The following is a 17741-nucleotide window of genomic DNA, read 5'->3' as shown; positions in this document are numbered from 1 at the left end:
CCGCTCCGCCTGAAGAAACTTGGGACGGCGGCGGCCTCCGCCTCCCCGCCGCGCCCCGCCCGGGCTGCGGGCGACCCTTCCCCGCGCCGCCGCGCCAACTTCGCGGGGGGACCCGCCCGCCGCAGGACTCCGTGCCGGGGCCGCCGGCCCCTCGGCGGGGACCCCCTGCCCCTGGCCTCGGTGCTGGGGAGGAGCGGGGGGTGCCCTGGATGGCCCTGCGCACTGGGACGGCTTGGTTTGGGCAGGTCCTGCGCAGAGTTTCCCGTCTTCAGGGAACCTGGTCCCGGCGCTCCAGCAGCCTCCTGTGCCTCTCTTCTTCGCAGGAGCCCGAGCAGGCGGGCGGGGAGCGACCGCCGCCGCAGCACAAGCTGCCCCGGAGCGGCGGCAGCGGCGGCGGGCGCCGCCGGCCCCCCCGGCAGCTGCTCCCCTGCTGTAGCTGCTGCGGCCTGTCGGAACCCCGGGCGGCCAGGGGGGGACATGGTCCCCTCACTCGCCCCTTGCTGGCGGCCATGAAGAGGCAGAACGTGCGGACCCTGTCCCTCATCATCTGCACGTTCACCTACCTGCTGGTCGGGGCTGCCGTCTTTGATGCCCTGGAGTCCGACAACGAGATGCGGGAGGAAGAGAAACTCAAAGCCGAGGAGATCCGGCTCAAAGGAAAGTACAACATCACCAGCGAGGACTACCGGCAGCTGGAGTTGGTGATCATGCAGTCCGAGCCGCACCGCGCCGGAGTCCAGTGGAAATTCGCCGGCTCCTTCTACTTTGCCATCACGGTCATCACGACCATCGGTGAGTGGCTCCCCTCGGGGAGACCCTGTGGGGCCAAGGCCGGGGCTGGGGCAAAAACTTCCCGGGCTGGAAAAAAAAAAGGGAGAGGGGCAGGGAGGCTGTGGCATGCAAGGGTGTCTGTGCTGGATGAGTCTTTTTGCTTCCGTCCCATGTTACGTAATTTAATGCTCTTCTTGGGCACTTGTTGGACTTGAGGGTGTCCCGCGCCTCTTCTCCTGGAGATGGATCCTCTGTCTCTTGTGTGACTGGAGAAGAGTGGGGCTGGTCTGGCTGGGGGCATTGGCACTGCCAGGTGGCTACCATGGTGCTGTGGCTTGGATGGAGAGGAAGAGAGTGGAAGAGGGAAGAGGCAGAGTGACACTCCTGGGGTTCCCCTCAGGAAGAAGGCCCTGTTGTCACACTCCTTCCACCTTAAGAGACATGGGGAAAACTTAGGGAAAAAGTAGCTGGAAGAGAATGAAAATGATGAGGGCATGGGAACTGGATCAGCTGGGAAAGCCCTTCATGTAGCCAGACATGGGGTAGACCTGCTTTTGCAAACTTTGTTTTGGAGTTGGCAAGGGCAGTGGTGGTGGTTCCCACTGCTGTGCTCAAACCCTGGGCACTGACAATGTGTTCCTGGAGTTTTTATTGCAACTGGAGCATCTGATGTGACAACAGGTCACAGTCTGTGTTTCCCCTTTGTGGGCACATAGTCTGCCAGGCAAAATGATGCTCGCTGTCACATCCATGCTGCCCAGCCTCCCAGATGTGCTGCTTCCCAGGACAGTCAAGGGGCAGTCAGTGGACACAGCCACAGGCTGTCATTTTGTACTTCCCTGCTTCCCACAGCTAAAGCTGAGAATTTGTCACGAAGTTTGCTTCTCTGCCATAAAAATAAATACCATGGTGATTAGAGGCTATGGAGTGCACACAGAACTGTGCTACAACTCTGGCTTTGGCTGGATGAGCAGGTTTACTCGTGCTGGTTTTGTGTTCTTTAAGGTGGATTTACTAAGGCAGTTGATAATGTTTTTTCTCCCAGACTTCTAATATCTGCGGAGGTCTGAAAAGACCCCTCTAACTCAGTGGCTGTTTGATAGTGCATTAGACATGACAGGACATGAAATTAGTTCTCTTATTAATACAGGAGGACTTGGTCTTTTTGCCATGTAGGGACTGTTACAAGAAATTTTCACACTGCCACTGGAAGATACTGAGTTTTCAGTGGAACGTGTTGTCCACTGCACTTTGAAAAGTGTCTGCTTATATTTGTATTTGACTATATTTACCTGGGGCAGTAAAAAATTTCCTTTGAGTGACCATCTGACAGTATAAAGCCTATTTGCCCTTACAAAGATAAGATGTTTAAGGGTTAATTTCCTCGACCTTTCTGTTATTAGCTATATTAATACAAATGCATATATTATCAGGTTATAGAATATAAAGTAGAATGCAACTTTGGCTGATGATTTGTATTTCCCGCTGTTGGTTACAATGTCAGAACTCTCTTTCCTCCTTTGACCATGAGTCTCTCCTCCTCAGCCTGTCTCTTGCCACTTGTGTGTGCTAAGTGAATACTGTTCTGCTCCTCTGTGTTACAACAGCCTTCCACACACCCCTGTGTACTCACGGTGCCCTGTACTCCTGCCTAGGAGCTGCCTGCAATACTTGCTGTGTTCTTAAGCTCTTTTGCTGACAGAAAGGGCTGTTTGTACAGTACTTTGCTGTTTTGATGGTATTTTATCCATAAACAAGTACAACCTGCATGGGAAGTTGTAGCATTTTCTCCTTCAGAGGGCTGGGATTTGTTTAGGAAGCTTGGAGTACCTCAGAATGCATTTCTGTAGGCAGGGGTGCTTTGGGATGTATGAATTGTTTAAATTTAAAAATGTGTATAGCAACAGGGAACCACTGGGAGGAAGACTGATAATAAAGAATGGTGCAGAAAGTTACAGACATTCTGTAACAATTGTTCGCTTGGGAAGCTGTGCTCTGGGAGGATATCTGATCCGTCTTTCAAAAGTTTATTAATAGTTGCTCTCTGCATCTTGCCAAATGAAATTCTATTTTTTGTACCATCTCTTCAGTACTAAAGTGGCTTCATGATGTTATCTGATCTACAGCTAGTCTGTAAAAGTAAGCATGGAAGATTTTTCTTTAATTTCTTATTTATCCTAAACTAATTTGTCTCACAGATGGAGAAAACCCCCAAAAAACTACTTTGTTTAAGTTCTTAGAAAAATAAGAGTTGTTATCTTGTCCAGGGAAGTGACCTAAAATATTCATATTAATATTTTGTGCTGGTTATTTCTTTTCAAATCTGTGTGTATGCTCTCATATACATCTTTCTCCCTCTAAAACCTTTTGGACAGACTTCCAGAAGCACATACAGTGGGGTGTGCATTCGTGAACCTGCTTTATTCAGTAGATACTCCAGCAAAAGTGTGTCTCAACTATCATTGCAGGCTGACCTTTAAAAGAGAATGAACAAAGACCTTGCCTAATCTGGAAGGGTACCTCTGTCTCCACAAAACGTCCCTTCAGACAAAGCAGTGATAGGAATCAGCGGACCACAAAGTCGAGCAAGATGCATATGGTTGCAGATTAATTTATGTCTAACTTAATTGCACTCTGTGATATTGCCATGCTAGCAACATGTCTGGAGCGATTACTTCTTCACTGTGCTGATTTCAACTACTGTGGCTTTAATTTAATCAAAGGTGTTCATGGTTGGCCATGGCCCATCAGTAGCCAGGAAGAGGTTGGTGCTTCTCTTCCAGTGCCAGGGGACAGGTCCAACAGTGTCCCCAGACCATGGAACAGGTGCCCCATTGCCCCTGAGACATGGGGCTGAAGAGACAGCTCTGACAGTGTCCCCAGTCTGTGGTGCTGAAAGGACACCCACCCATGGCAGTGGCCATGGTACTCAAGGTCCAAGTCTGGCAGTGCCCCCACTCTGTGGTACTGGAGGAACAGCTCTGGCAAAGTCCACTGTCCATGGTGCCGAAGGGACAGCCCCGGCAGCGTCCCCTGTCCATGGTTCTGGAGGGGGAGGGACAGGGACAGCTCCGGCAGAGCCCTGGGGCTGTGGTGCTGAAGGGACAGGGACAGGGACAGGGACAGGGACAGGGACAGACACAGGGACAGGGACAGGGACAGGGACATCTCAGGCAGTGTCCCCGGTCCGTGGTTCTGCAGGGACAGGGACAGGGACAGGGACAGCTCCGGCAGAGCCCTGGGGCTGTGGTGCTGAAGGGACAGGGACAGGCACAGGGAGAGGGACAGGGACAGGGACATCTCAGGCAGTGTCCCCGGTCCGTGGTTCTGCAGGGACAGCTCCGACAGTGTCCCCCGTCCATGGTTCTGGAGGGACAGGGACATCTCAGGCAGTGTCCCGGGTCCGTGGTTCTGCAGGGACAGCTCCGGCAGTGTCCCCGGTCCGTGGTTCTGCAGGGACAGGGACAGCCCTGGCAGTGTCCCCGGTCCGTGGTGCTGGAGGGACAGGGACAGCCCCGGCAGTGTCCCCGGTCCGTGGTGTTGAAGGGACAGGGACAGCCCCGGCAGTGTCCCCTGTCCCTGGTGCTGGAGGGACAGGGACAGCCCCAGCAGTGTCCCCGGTCCGTGGTGGTGAAGGGACAGGGACAGCCCCGGCAGGGTCCCCGGTCCGTGGTGCTGAGGGACAGGGACAGGGACAGGGACAGGGACATCTCCGGCAGTGTCCCCGGTCCGTGGTGCTGGAGGGACAGGGACAGCCCCAGCAGTGTGCCCGGTCCGTGGTGTTGAGGGACAGGGACAGCTCCGGCAGTGTCCCCGGTCCGTGGTGCTGAGGGACAGGGACAGGGACAGGGACAGCTCCGGCAGTGTCCCCTGTCCGTGGTGTTGAAGGGACAGGGACAGCTCCGGCAGTGTCCCCGGTCCGTGGTGCTGAGGGACAGGGACAGGGACAGGGACAGCTCCGGCAGTGTCCCCTGTCCGTAGTGCTGAGGGAACAGGGACAGGGGCAGGGACAGGGACAGCCCCGGCAGAGCCCTCGGGCTGCGGTGCTCGGGTTCGGTTCCCATCCGCCGCCGCCGCAGCTCCGGACTCCCCTCCCCGGGCAGGCTCTGCCGCTTGTTGCTCGCCCTGGAATCGCATCATTAAAGACCTGTTTGGAAGGGACCGTGAAAACCTGAAAATCTCCTGTGTTAGGCAAAGCACTGAGATTTGGTCAAGTATCTCATTTTCTCTAATCTATGGTATTTGGCTTTTATTGGCGGATGCTTTGGGGTTACTGCTCACTTGTTAAGCTGAGTATTAAATTAAAAAGTGAGAGCTAATCAAGTATATGAAAACAGTTTTTTTTTTTTAACCTGGGGCAGAACATGTGTTTCTATTCCTCAGGTACAATGTTCATGTTCTTTCTTTCTTTCCTTTTTTCTTTTTCTTTTAAACCAACACAACAATGGAAAGGTTGACAACAGCAGGTGCTACAACACTCGATGAGTCTGCTCTTAAAATCAATTAGCAGAAAATCCTCTCCCCCTCCCCTTCTTCTCCCCCCAGCTTCTACAAAGTTTTGGCTGTGTTTGAATTGTGTAAAAGTCTTTCGGGGATCAAAAAGAGTTAATAAGCTTTTTTTGGCTCTCACCAGGTGCTGCATTCATTTCAGGACTGTTCTTGTTTCAGAGTGAGCTAGTATGAATTCCTATCCATTTCCACTTGCAGAGTCAAAATGATGAAAAAGAGTGGTTTAATGAAGCTCTTCATCCAGCTATTTGTCTTTTATGAGATATGCTGTAGAATATGCCACAGAGTTCATCTAAAGGCTTGATACTATGAATAAAAACACCACCTTACAAAAACAAAGGGTTATTTCTAGGATTTCTAGCAAGTTTTAATGCCCTTTTCTATAGGTCATTAAACTGCTTTTCTGTAAGCAGGTGTCAACACTGTCAAAATGTGTTATTGGTATGGATATCGCTCTATCATTTAGGCCTTAAAGGGTGATAGTTGTACTTGATTTAACACCACCAAACTCTAGTAAACACTGAATATTTCTGGAGGCTTATGCGGAATGTAAAGAACTGAAAGCTGCTTGTGTCACTGTAAATTGAACTGAAACAACTAACAGATTGAAAATTGTTATTCATTTATTTTTTCCTGAGAAGTGACTCTAAGGGGAGCAAAATTAAGGCAGTCTGTGCTGTGAATTATGAGTCTCTTTTTGTAGCTTTTAGGACTCTGTTTTCAGTTTTGAACCTACGATAAGCAGTGAGTGAACTATTCAGATAAAATACTTTTTTAAAGAATGTCATGCAATACCTGTAATGGTGAATGGAACACCCACCTCTTGACAGCTGGTTGGCTGCTGAGTAGCCAAACACTCAGGAGCTGTCTGCATCCAGATGAGGACATTTCATACTTCTGGCAGATGGTGTCCTGACAGGGAGTTTGAACCTGCATTAATGAACTGAGCAAACACATGCTTAAATCCATTTTGGGATAGCGGTTGGTTGAGTCTCCGTGTTCTTTCTCTGCATTGTTCTACCCTTCCATAAAATGAGTTCAAAAACACCAACTTAGAAGTGCAGTGATGTCTCTAATCTGGGTAAGGAAAAGATCGAAGTGTTCTCACAAGTGAATTATTTTGTCTGTTGCTCCTCTTTTAAGACTAACCTCTGGTATTTTGAGTCTGCTCTTGGTTTTTGGTGGATGGTAATATTTAGAGCCAGTCCATTGAAAAGGTTTGAGTAGGGAATCATGGCAGATGGACAACCTGCAATGGAAAGAAAAAAAAGAAAGGAAGAAAACAAGACGTGTAAGGGAAGAGATTAAGAGTAAAGACACAAATGTTTTGGTCAATTAACTGTGGCATTCCTGACTTGCCGGGACCATGAAGGTCATATCTTGTTAAAAAACCAAACAAACACAGAGTAGATTAAGCCAATCAATTATTAATAAATTCAGGTGAAAGCAGAGAGCAAGATTTTCTAGTGAGAGAAATGCACTGTAGATGCACCAAAGTAACAAATCTCTTAATTCATGCCATCTGAAGGCTTAGTGGAGAATACTGGATGCTGAGGACCTGAATATCTGCTGGTGGTATCTCCAAAACAAGAAGGAGGTTCTGCTACAGTGAGCCCTGTGAAGATGGACTGCGTATGGGATTTTTCTCCCCTGCAAAACTAGAATAGTCAGGAAGATTGTTTCACACTATATTCTTTGTCTGATGAAAACTAAAAAAAAAAAAAAAAAAAAAAAAAAGAAAACAAAACCAGCATAGTATTCTGCCAACAAAAGAGACTTTGAAGCTACTTTGCTCATGTTTGTGGATAGAGTTCCTGAGTTCTTGAAAACTGGTTTTGCAATGATACCTCAGATTCCTGCCAGAGGCACTTCAGCAAAAGCTTTTTAAAAATCACTGATAAACAAGTAAAAATTACAGCTCAGAATGATGTTGAGCTGCAACTTCCCACAGTGTGGCTTATTGGCAGTGCAAACATAATAGTAAGAGTTGGAAAACAGTTTTGGGGAAATATTGAGAAACCTCTGACCACTGAGCTAGGTGGAGGTGTCTGAAGATTCCCTTATGTAACAACTGGAGAAATTAGTGTCTTGTAGTTTTTTAGGATTTGGTGCTCTTTCACTTCCTCCTAACTATGCATAACTTCTTTCTTTACCTTTCTTTATCTGAAGCAAGTGAGATTTAGATTAACCATGAAGAAAACTCTTCCCTACCGTCAGGATGGTTGTGTGCAGGTAGAGACTGCCTAAGGAGGCTGCTTTAAAAAGAGATAACACAAAAATTTCCCAGTAATGAATAAGCTGTAGCTGCTTTTGCCTTTGGGAAGGAAAGTGGACTGGCTGACCTCTTGAAGTCTTTATCAGCCGTATGTTCTATGATTTTCTGAATCTTCCTTTTTTTCCCTACTTCTTGAGACCTAGTAGTTCTTGGGTCAACTTGTTTTTCTTGAGAAAAAAAACACAAAGATAGTTGAAATTCTATTTTTTCCACTTTATGGTCTTTGCTTTTTGATTATTTTTCTAGCCAGTAAACTCATTTATGGACCCTTGCAAGTGTCAGAATAGAAATATCTGTGTTTACCCACAGTCAAGGTTAGAAGCTAGAGGTGTTGGTGTTTTGGGAAAGAAGTTAGCTGAAGGAGAAGATGATCCTGCTGATACAAGGATGGCAAGCAGAGGTTCACAGGGCAGAACTGGGAGTGAAAGAAGGTGGTTTTGACTAAGAATAAGGAAAGAAATTTAGCTGTTGGCAGTGGGCTTAAGCCTGCTTCAAATAAAAATAATGAAAACCTTTTGCTTTTTCTTGGGACAGCTTCACAACTATGAGGCTTGACCAAAGGAAAACTGATTAATGGAGAGCTTCCCTGTTGGACACCATGAGTTTTGGGACAGATGCTGCTGGTCTGGCACGAAGGACAGCCGAGAATGCTGTTGTGTTTCCTCGAATGCCATGTGAGCTGAGGTGCTCAGTTCCTTCAGTGTCGGAGCATATTCCCCCATAAATGCTGAAATCCTTTCTCATGGCTTTGAGCTGGAGCTGCAAAGAACTTTATATTCAGAATGCTGTACTGACATTAGGTGATTCATCTTCACAACACTTCTGTGTAAAAATTATCCTCAGTTTAGAAACAAGAAGAGAAAATGACTTTCTGAAGATCCAGGTTGGGAGCTATTTCTAATTGCCAAACTGCTCACTTCTTTCTCTTTTGGATGGCATGGCATGAGTTTACAGCCAGATTGAACAGTGGAGATGAACCAAAGTCAGAGATCCATAAGGAGTTTAAGGTGATACTGGCAAACTCCTGCAGCCCAGTTCTTCTGACACGCAGTAATAGCAGAACCTGGAGCTTTGTTTCATGAAGGTTCATCTGCTGTTCTGCCTAATTATCTGTTATTACTATGTGTCTTCTGTCAAAGGCTCTTTAGGCTATCAGGTGTCCACTTGCTGTGGATTTTACTGAAGGTCCTTGGCTGGGTATAGTTAGAGGTCATATGAAAGATCCCCTTGCCCTCTAGCTAGCAAGGACACTTACTGGTGATGCAGAACTAATGAGTCCTTGATGCCTGTAAGTGGAGCTAAGAGGTTACTGTGGACCTGCAACAGATGTTTGCTGTGTGTAGCAGGCCTATTCTCCTCTTTTTGGATAATTTTGGGTGAATCTGTGGACTCCTTCAGAAATTTCACCCATGGACATTGCTGCAATGCAAATCAGTTATAACTTTTTATTTTCTCAGGATAATAGAATCTGCTGATTTTAGGTAGATTTCCATGCTACTGATACCCACAAGGTATCTCTCACTTGATTAGCTACAACTAAAATAGATATTGCTGGTGTTGTAGCTACAGCATTTCCTTTGATTAAAGTGAGACTGTCTGTGGACACCTCCTCTATAAAAGAATATTTGGCAAAATAACAAACAAACAAAAGAAACCCAAAAACCCCAAACCCAGAAATAAAGGCCTGATCCAAGATTTATTATAAGTAACAGAGAAAATATTTTGAGTCATAGTTGTTTCGGATCAGGCCATTATTTGACAAGAATTCTTCAATGCAAGGAGCTATATTCTATAGCAAACCAACTAATGGAAAATATATTTAAAAACAGTTTTATTTGTTTATAATAATTTATAAATTTATTTGTTTTTAATAATGAAGTTGACTTTGACATTTATACTGATTTGTGTCTTTTTAATTGAAACTGAAAGGCTGAACTTACATGCCTACTGCATACCTCAAACTTGAGCAAAGAGAAATCTTAAGGAAGAATGTTGATGTTTTTATTTTTTTTTTTTTGGTGGTGTGTGGTTCTTTTCTTGCTGTTTGTCTGTTTTCCTTACTTTCATGACTCCCAGACAGTTAACAACTTCTTAACTTCTTCTGATCTATCACTTTCTGATCCACTAAGATGCTTTTCTTTTTTCTCAAGTGTAATGGGCACTTATATTTTTTCTGTTTCAGGGGAAGAATCCCTGAAGTTTCCTAGCAGTTTTTTTCATTTTTAAGGAGTTCAATGACTTTTTTTATTAATACCTGGCCAATTGCCACAAGAGGCTTAGGCAGTTATCAGTTGGTTAAAGGGTTCAATATCCTCTTTAACTGCTTTCATTATGGAGGTGATTAGGGCATGCCAGTGAAAGGAATCTCTCTATTAAGGGCTGCTGTATTTGTTACTTATTAGGATGATTAGGAGGGAGCAGCCTGCTTTGTCCTTTCAATTCCCTGCACCAGAAGGAAAAAAAGAGCTTCAGAGAAAAGCAGGCAAGTAGTGGGGTTAAAATGCATCTGATGGGAAGCTGATTGTCTCCTACTTTCCCATCAGAGAAGAGGACCTTCCTTCTCAGGCAGAAAAAATTCACAGAGGGCTTGAGGGCACAGATTGATGAATGAAACCTGCTGCAGCTCTCTAATTGTGTAGTGCAGGAGATTAGCTCTAAGGAAATGCTCACAGACTCCCAATTTAGGGATATTCTTGACATATTGAAGGGAAGATATAAATAAGGAGATCCACTCCCAAAGCAATTGGCAATGCCGGCAATTTCAGATGTCTGCTACCATTAACTCATTACAGGGGTGTTTTGGGTGGAGATAGAATATTTTATTTCTTCCACCCTCTTTGCTTTTGATGTCCTCTGGAGAGGATGTCCTCCTCCTATGCTTAAACCAACACGGGCTATGGGAACTGTGTCAGAAATTATATGTTGTAACAAACCTAAGCCACTTGAGTTTTGATTTGTCACTCTGCTGCATTTCACACCCACATGGAATTTCTCAGGACCAGACACAGTAGGAAAAGGTGTCAAATATTCCTGTTTCAAAGGGATATATCTCCATTACTTGAACTAATGAACAGTTGCTGTTAGTTTTTAGTAGTTTGAACTGTTATGGTGAAACAAGGCTGACTTCACTCAGTGCAAACAGTGTTTGCAGCAGTAATAATTTCTAAAAAATCTGCAGTTTGGTGCTTAATTTAACTTTGCTCTGGATACATATAAAATACTGTACTGCAATAAAATGAATTCCAGCACCAGGAAGGACATGGAGCCCTGACCATACAGCTCTGCTTGCAGGCTGTGTCATGTAAGATACTGCATCAAGAATATTTAAAAACAGTTCATGAAATGAAGATGATTGAACTCTCCATTACAATCTTGCATCAGAAAAAAATCTCATACTTGTAGAAGTGACTTGAAGTCTCAATGCTGGCTCACATTTTTTCTGGCCTTTGGGGACTTCTTGGGCTTCCAAAGTAAACCATGAATTTTAGAAGAGTTCCTTACAGAATAAAACATATTGTATTTTCTGCTGAGAACTAGAAACAGTAAAAGGATTCTCTTTCAGCATTATTCAGGATCATCACATGTACTAAGCTTTCAAAAAGACTGGATTGCCCCAGACTGCCAAAGAGGGAAAAAAACCCTGTATTTTGGGATGTGATAGTCTGGAGACCAACATTTGGGGAGTGAAAGTCTCTTCCAACATTTAAAGTTATCCACCCACCTTCACTTTGACATGTCCTCTAAAAACGTTCCTGATCTACTGTTTGTTTGCTTGTGGACACCAAATATGTCTTTGTTTTTGGTTTGTGTGGGGTTCTTCTCTCTTCTCTCTTCCCTCTCTTCTCTCTCTTCTCCTCTCTTCTCTCTTCTCTCTCTTCTCCTCTCTTCTCTCTTCTTTTTCAATATTACTTAAAAGTGTTAGAAGTGACATTGGGCTGGTTCTAGGCAATTGATAGTTAAAACAGCAACACTGGATCTGTGCCTTTGGAAGCACCAGGAAATCCTAGTGAGTCGACCTGAACTCTTCAGTTGACCTTTCAACCGATACATTGACAATTCAATGATCTTCCCAACCTCTCTACTTTGGAGTTTCTCCTCTCTTTTGCTGTTCCATGTGGGAATGAAGATCCCAAGATGAGGAAGGAGGTGGTTGCTGTTCAGTCTGTACTGATGCCCTATCAGCTCTTTCGTTCATTTCTGGTATTTTTCTCTGACAAACAAAAAATGATCAACCAGTCTTTTGGCAGCAAAGGCTAAAGCTCTTAGAACACATCCTGCCTAGTAGTAAAAGGCCTCTTGTTTAAAGGGCACTTTTCAAAACAATTAGTACTTCAGCAGCAATGTGTTTGCCTTAATGAGTGCACTCTGGCAGTCAGGGGAAAGAGCATGAGCTGATACCTAGAGATGTGGGCTAACATAGGCAAATTAGCAGTGCTACAAGTCAGTTACTGAATGTACTGCACATCCAAAAGATTTATTTTAATGAGTGAAAAGCACTAGGTATGATTCAGAATGGCTTATTTTTTTTTTCTCTCCAGATATGCAGCCCCTTTTATATCTTCTTTCAGAAGGCCTTGTACCACTCCTGTACTTTTGATAGTTTATGTGTGGGTTGCATTCAGGTCTGACTTGCTGGACTGGCACCAGAAACAATTTTTCATAAAGTTTCAGACTTGCTTCATTGCTGTTGCTGTCTGATGTTTGAAATCAGTGTCTTTACGATGTAGGTATGCTGCTGCCATTTTGGTATAACATAGATTTCTTTTTAAAAGTTTCAGGAGGTTTTTCTTTTCCCAAGATGGATCACACACAGTAAAGGCTGGTGGTATTGAAGAGGAAGAGGCACAGGATGCAAGCTTGGCTCTGAGTGCCCAGCAATAGCTGTCTTGGGGAAGGTTGCTGGCTCTTGGGCATGTGTGGTCCTGCTCTGGATAACTAGATGGAGCCTGACTGCAGGTTGGGTGATGAGAAGTTAAATACTATTTCTGACAAGAATCCAGCCTGTGGAGCATTTCAAATCTGACCAAAACTCCAGGTCTGTTCCTGAAGACCTTGAGTGTGGCACAGTGAATAAGGAGAAATGTTAACAGTGAGGAAGCATTAGAGGGGCAACACAGAAAAAAGACCTTTCTAGCAGTGATAACTTGTGAAACAGAAATGTGTGGTTGGTGGGGGGTGCCCTGGGCTCTTCTTTGCTAGGTCTTGCAGAACAGGATGGACAAGCATCTGTCAGGAATGACCCGTGCATTCTGCCCTGCCTTGCGGCAAGGTATGGACTGGCCTCCCCGTCCTGTGTTTATAATGGTTCCCTACACACACAGGCTATTTGAAGTTTGCCTTGGATCTTGCTTGGGATCTTTGTATGTTTATCTTGTCCTTTTTTTTTTTTTTTCTGAAGGTTTGGGCTTCCCTGAGGGGCTGTCAGTGCATTTTACAATTCTGTCTCCAGCTGAATATCAGGATAAGAATCAAACCTCTCCTCTAACAGCAACTGCTCGGTGTTAGCAGTGTGACCAGCTTTTTATGGCTGCTGTTTGAACAGCCCTACCAGTGGCTGTTGCAAGGAAAAACAAACATGCTGCCTATCTTTAAAAAAGGGACAGGAGAGAACACGGGCAGTTAATGCTCAGCCAACCTAAATTTGATCTTCAGAAAGGTATTTGACCAAGCTGTTAATCAGCGTGAAAGTACCTAGGGGATAACAAGGGACAAGCTGGAACAACCCCAAGTTTTTCTTGAGTAACTCATGCTCTTCTCTGGGTTGTTTTTATTCCAGCAGATAGCTGATGGAGAGGGAATTTATGATATATGTGGCATGATAATAGCTTTGAGGTCTCATAATTGCAGTAGAAAATCCTAGACTGGGTTAAACTGCGAGGTGGCTGTAAAATCTGGATGGACACACACTGTGGACCAGAGGCTGGACAGTGACTGGGCTTATCACATGTGTGAAAAACACATACACTGTGCAGGTGTAATTGGGTACAGAAAATACAAGCCCACAGATCTGCTGAATCTGCCACCAGATAATTTCACAATAGGATTAAAAAATGCAGAAATATTTATCACTGGTTTTCTGTCAGATTGGATGGACATAACATAGGCAGTCATACTGGGGTCTGTCCTGTGGCTGGTACTATTCAAGTTTCCCATTAATGGCTTGTCTGGTAGAACAGAGAGTACACACATTAATTGTGAGGGGTGGCTAGCACTGCGAGGGCAGGAGCAGAATACAAAACGATTTTGTTAGGTTGGAGAAATGGTCTGGAATCAATATGATGAAATTCAATAAAGTCAAGTGCACAGAATTACACTGAAGAAGAAAATATCAAAGACATATAAAAAATGATATAAACTGACTAGATGCAGGTACTACAACATCATGCTGATAAAGTGGTAAGGCTTCAGCCTGGAAACTGAGTGCAGTTTTGGTCACATAGTGTTTTGTGGAAGGATGAGAAAAATCAAAATGCTGAAAGAAAAATTAACCTGTATTCAGTGTGAAGTGTACAGATATGAAATATGCTAAGGGAAGGAATAATAACAGCTTCAAACATGGGAAAGGTTGTTGTAAAGAGGACATTGATAAGTTTTTTCTGCATACATACCCAGATGTAGGCTGATCATCAGCTGTGAAAACAGCTATAACATGATCTGTAAGGAACCTCCAGAGTGCCAGTACTGGGATATTTGTCTGAAGTGGTTTAACAATTGTCCAATTGGGTTTGGTAAACTTCAGCCTGCCTCAGTTTTGAAAGGGCTCAGTTACCTTTGAAGGCCCCTCCAGCCATGTGTTCCTAGGAATGGGTGGCTGAGAGCTGCTCTACAGGAGCTGCCTGCTGAGCTGAGTAACCCCAAATGATGGACTGAGGATCTGAGCATCCTAAACCAGGTCAAATGGTTTATTGGGGTTTTTCCCAACCCTCAGCTTCTGGGATTATGCATTTAATGGATGTTTCTAAATGCTCAATGTACAGCAATGTTTGCTGTCTGACAGTGGACTTTGTGGTGGTCAAGGCTGAATTTGGCTCTAAGAGAGCTGTTCTGCTAGGACAGGCATCAATATTCATCTTGCAGCCCCTGCTCACTTGGCATTTTGGGTTGCATATTCTGTAATGCTGAAACAAAGAGGTTCCTCCTCTTTCCCCAAATCCCATGCATACAAACCAGCAATTTCCATAGCACAGACAATCATCCAATCTGTTATCTTGGCAGACACCAATGCCTTTCTACTTTGGAGGAAGGAAATCCATCCCATAATACACCTGTGCAATATATGGCAATGGCGATTTTGTTGCTAACCCCCGCAGCAATCAGTTTATGCCCTCAAGCATGAGATTTGATTATCCTTGTCATTATCTAAGCTACAAATGTTATTAGCAGCCATAAAATTGTCCATTAAAGTGAGAGGAATTACTTGCCTGCACCAGGGGGAGAACAGATAATTTACCACACAGATTTAAGCCCAAATGCACTTTTTTTTTCCCCAGAAGAACCCTCTAAGCCTTTGTACAGCCTCCATTTTTGCATTTCAAAATCTCTTTCCCCCTGCATGGCTCTCAAGTCTGGGTCTTTTACCATAAGACTGACATAAATACCTGCTGTTGAAATAACCTCAGAGATAATGACCTTTTATTCCTCCTATGTTCCATAGCCTGGAATGAATGCTTCCCTAGTTCTGGAAGTGCAGATGCCCAAACTTTTGTTGGGTTCCATATTTTCTAGACTTCAGCACTGGGCTGAACTTCATTTACACAGAAGCAGTTCTGGATGCCTTGGGCTGACTTGGCACTCATGGACTGACTGTGCACCACTGGCTGGGTGTAGGATCAGTTGATTTGCTCCTGGCAGGGCCATTTTCAGGTTTTCCTGATCCTGCAATACTAGGTTTTTGTGAGAGGAAGAAGTGATGTATCACAGGGGCCAAGAAAAGATGCTGTGTCTGAGTGGGTGAGATCCAGGGTAGTGTCTCAAAAATTTCTTTGTCTTCCCTGGGACTGGCTGATTCATCCCTTCCCACCACCCTGTTAATTCCTGTTCATATATCAGTTCACCATAAAGCTGCTTTTTTATTCCCATGTGGTATTGTGTTCCCACCCCCTTCCAACAACAGGGAGTGGGAGAGAACACCCACAGCTTTCCCAACAGACAAAAATGGTGGATCCTGACAGACTGGAACAGATTCTGATCAGTATTTCTCTGTAAATCCTGCAAAACTTGGTTGTTTTGGTGTATTTGTTGACTTTAAACTAAGATAAATGTGTGCAGAATGTGGTCTGGAGAGCCTGTATTTTGAAGGAAGCATCTCCTCCTACTCACCCAACAAATTTACACACACATGGTGTAGCATCGATATTAGCTCCTGTAGCAAATGGAAAATATGTCAGTAGCCCGAAAGGAATAGAAAATGTTCTCAAACAGGGCTTAAAAAAGTAAACAAACATCATATAACCACCAAAATCAATACAGCTGCATATTAGCCATTACAGATATCTCTGTCTTTGTCTACATCATACTGTGCACATTTCAGTGCTGTGGAAAATGTAGAACCCAGGGGACCTAATTTCAGAACTTGGAGATGGTGTATTGAACACAAGGCCTGGGATAGAAGGCCTGGAAGAGATTTATGTTAAATAACAGAAGAGATTTTCCCCTTGAACCCCATGAAAGAGCATTAACTGAGTCAAAGAAATGTAAATATATATACAAAACCAATATATATTAATTGGTGTTACAACATTAAGAGAAAACGCTCCTTGAAAACTCCTTTTTTTTTTTGAGTCATCTCCACTGGCTTAAGGAAATCACTTTGTGAGAACTAATATTAGGTTCAGGATGTCCAAGAGGAGGGGACAGCTTTTCAGCTTTCTGCATTCTAAAAGCTTTGTCTTCCTTAGCTGCTCTTCTGCTTGGAGGGAATCTGAGAGAGAGAAATATCCTAAGGCTTTTGAGCCTTTGCCTCATGGCCTTCCTTTACTCTTCATGTCTTCCAAAACAATCAGTGATATTCAAGCTGTTCTTGTGGATTCCTTCAAGCCAAGCTGCTCTTGGCTGCTGTGAGCATTCCCTCTTCTCCTGTTCCCTTGAGAACTTGCTACTCTTATTTATCCATGAAGCAAGAATGGAGGCTGCAGACTAATCAGGTGCTTGATGCTCTTCCTAACCAGAAGAGCACATCTCAGTAGAAGCTGTGTGAGATTTAACAGGAGGAAATGCTCTTGTGACCCAGTGTCATTCTTTGGTTGCCTGTCTAATACACTTAATATTGAGGGAACATCCTGTGTCTTTTGGATGGTGACTTTTGCTTCCATTCACAGTGCAGAGCTCTTTGGCAAGGAGGGGCTGGCAAGATTTCCTGCACAGGACATGGGTAGAGACTTTGAAGAAGAGGAAGAAGCTGGAAGCAGCTATTAGGACAAAATGGACCATTGCTTGGAATCCTCCACTCAGGTGATTTCCTGAAAGAGAAATGTTTGGTTTTGGTGGTCTTTGGTCTTCTGGAGTTTTAGTGCCGTGTATCAGCAAAGCTGTGCTGAGTGTGCTGGAGACCCACAGGAGCTGTGCCTCCCTGTGTTTGCTTTTCAGCTAGAAAGATAATATTACTTGAAATACAGATTGATTGATAGATAGATTGATAGATAATTTATTTTCTTTTGATGTGATGTGCTCCAGCCCTTAAACAAGTGTCCATAGGCCCTCTGGGAGGTCCACAGCCTTTCATCCTGAAGGGTGATCCAGAGGGTTCTTATGTCTCCTCTGCCTTCTATTCCACCTCCCTGCAGTGCTTGCTGTTGATCTCACTGCTCAGAGTGCCTGCAGCATGCACAAGACCCAAGGGCCTGGGTTTCTTGTCTCTTTAGTGGCATTCTATGAGCTTGTGCTCAGAGAGAGAGACAGAAAGATCAAAGGCTGTGCAAGTGCAGTGTGCTTGATTTTGCTTACACCAATACAAATCGATTGACTTCACCGAGTTATGAGGGATTTACAGCTAGGGGAGAACAGATTCTGACCTAATGGCTCCAAAAGAGGCTTTTCTTGGATGAGCAATGTAATTAGAGCACTGGAACAGACAGATTTTGTGACTCATCTGTGGGTCTGCAGTCTTTTCTTTGCTTCTAGTAGGGTGCTCACTAATGTCACCACACTTTCATTTCACCCGTGGGCTGATCTAATGAAGGACCAACCT

General features: G+C 44.6%; 1 protein-coding gene across 1 annotated transcript in view; it reads left to right on the top strand.

The window, feature by feature from the left end:
- The first annotated feature begins 202 nt into the window (after window positions 1-202).
- KCNK9 (potassium two pore domain channel subfamily K member 9) overlaps window positions 203-17741 on the top strand; it is a 92863-nt gene continuing 75324 nt past the window's right edge. The window contains exon 1 of the mRNA XM_054640175.2: window positions 203-792. Within this exon, the coding sequence (XP_054496150.1) occupies window positions 210-792 (583 nt within the window). The 5' untranslated portion in view covers window positions 203-209. The remainder of the gene's footprint in view (window positions 793-17741) is intronic.

Source organism: Agelaius phoeniceus, chromosome 1 (assembly GCF_051311805.1).
Source record: "Agelaius phoeniceus isolate bAgePho1 chromosome 1, bAgePho1.hap1, whole genome shotgun sequence".
In the NCBI taxonomy this organism is placed as follows: domain Eukaryota; kingdom Metazoa; phylum Chordata; class Aves; order Passeriformes; family Icteridae; genus Agelaius; species Agelaius phoeniceus.
Note: the sequence above shows the minus strand (reverse complement) of the source record. Positions and strands in the feature narration are given on the sequence as shown.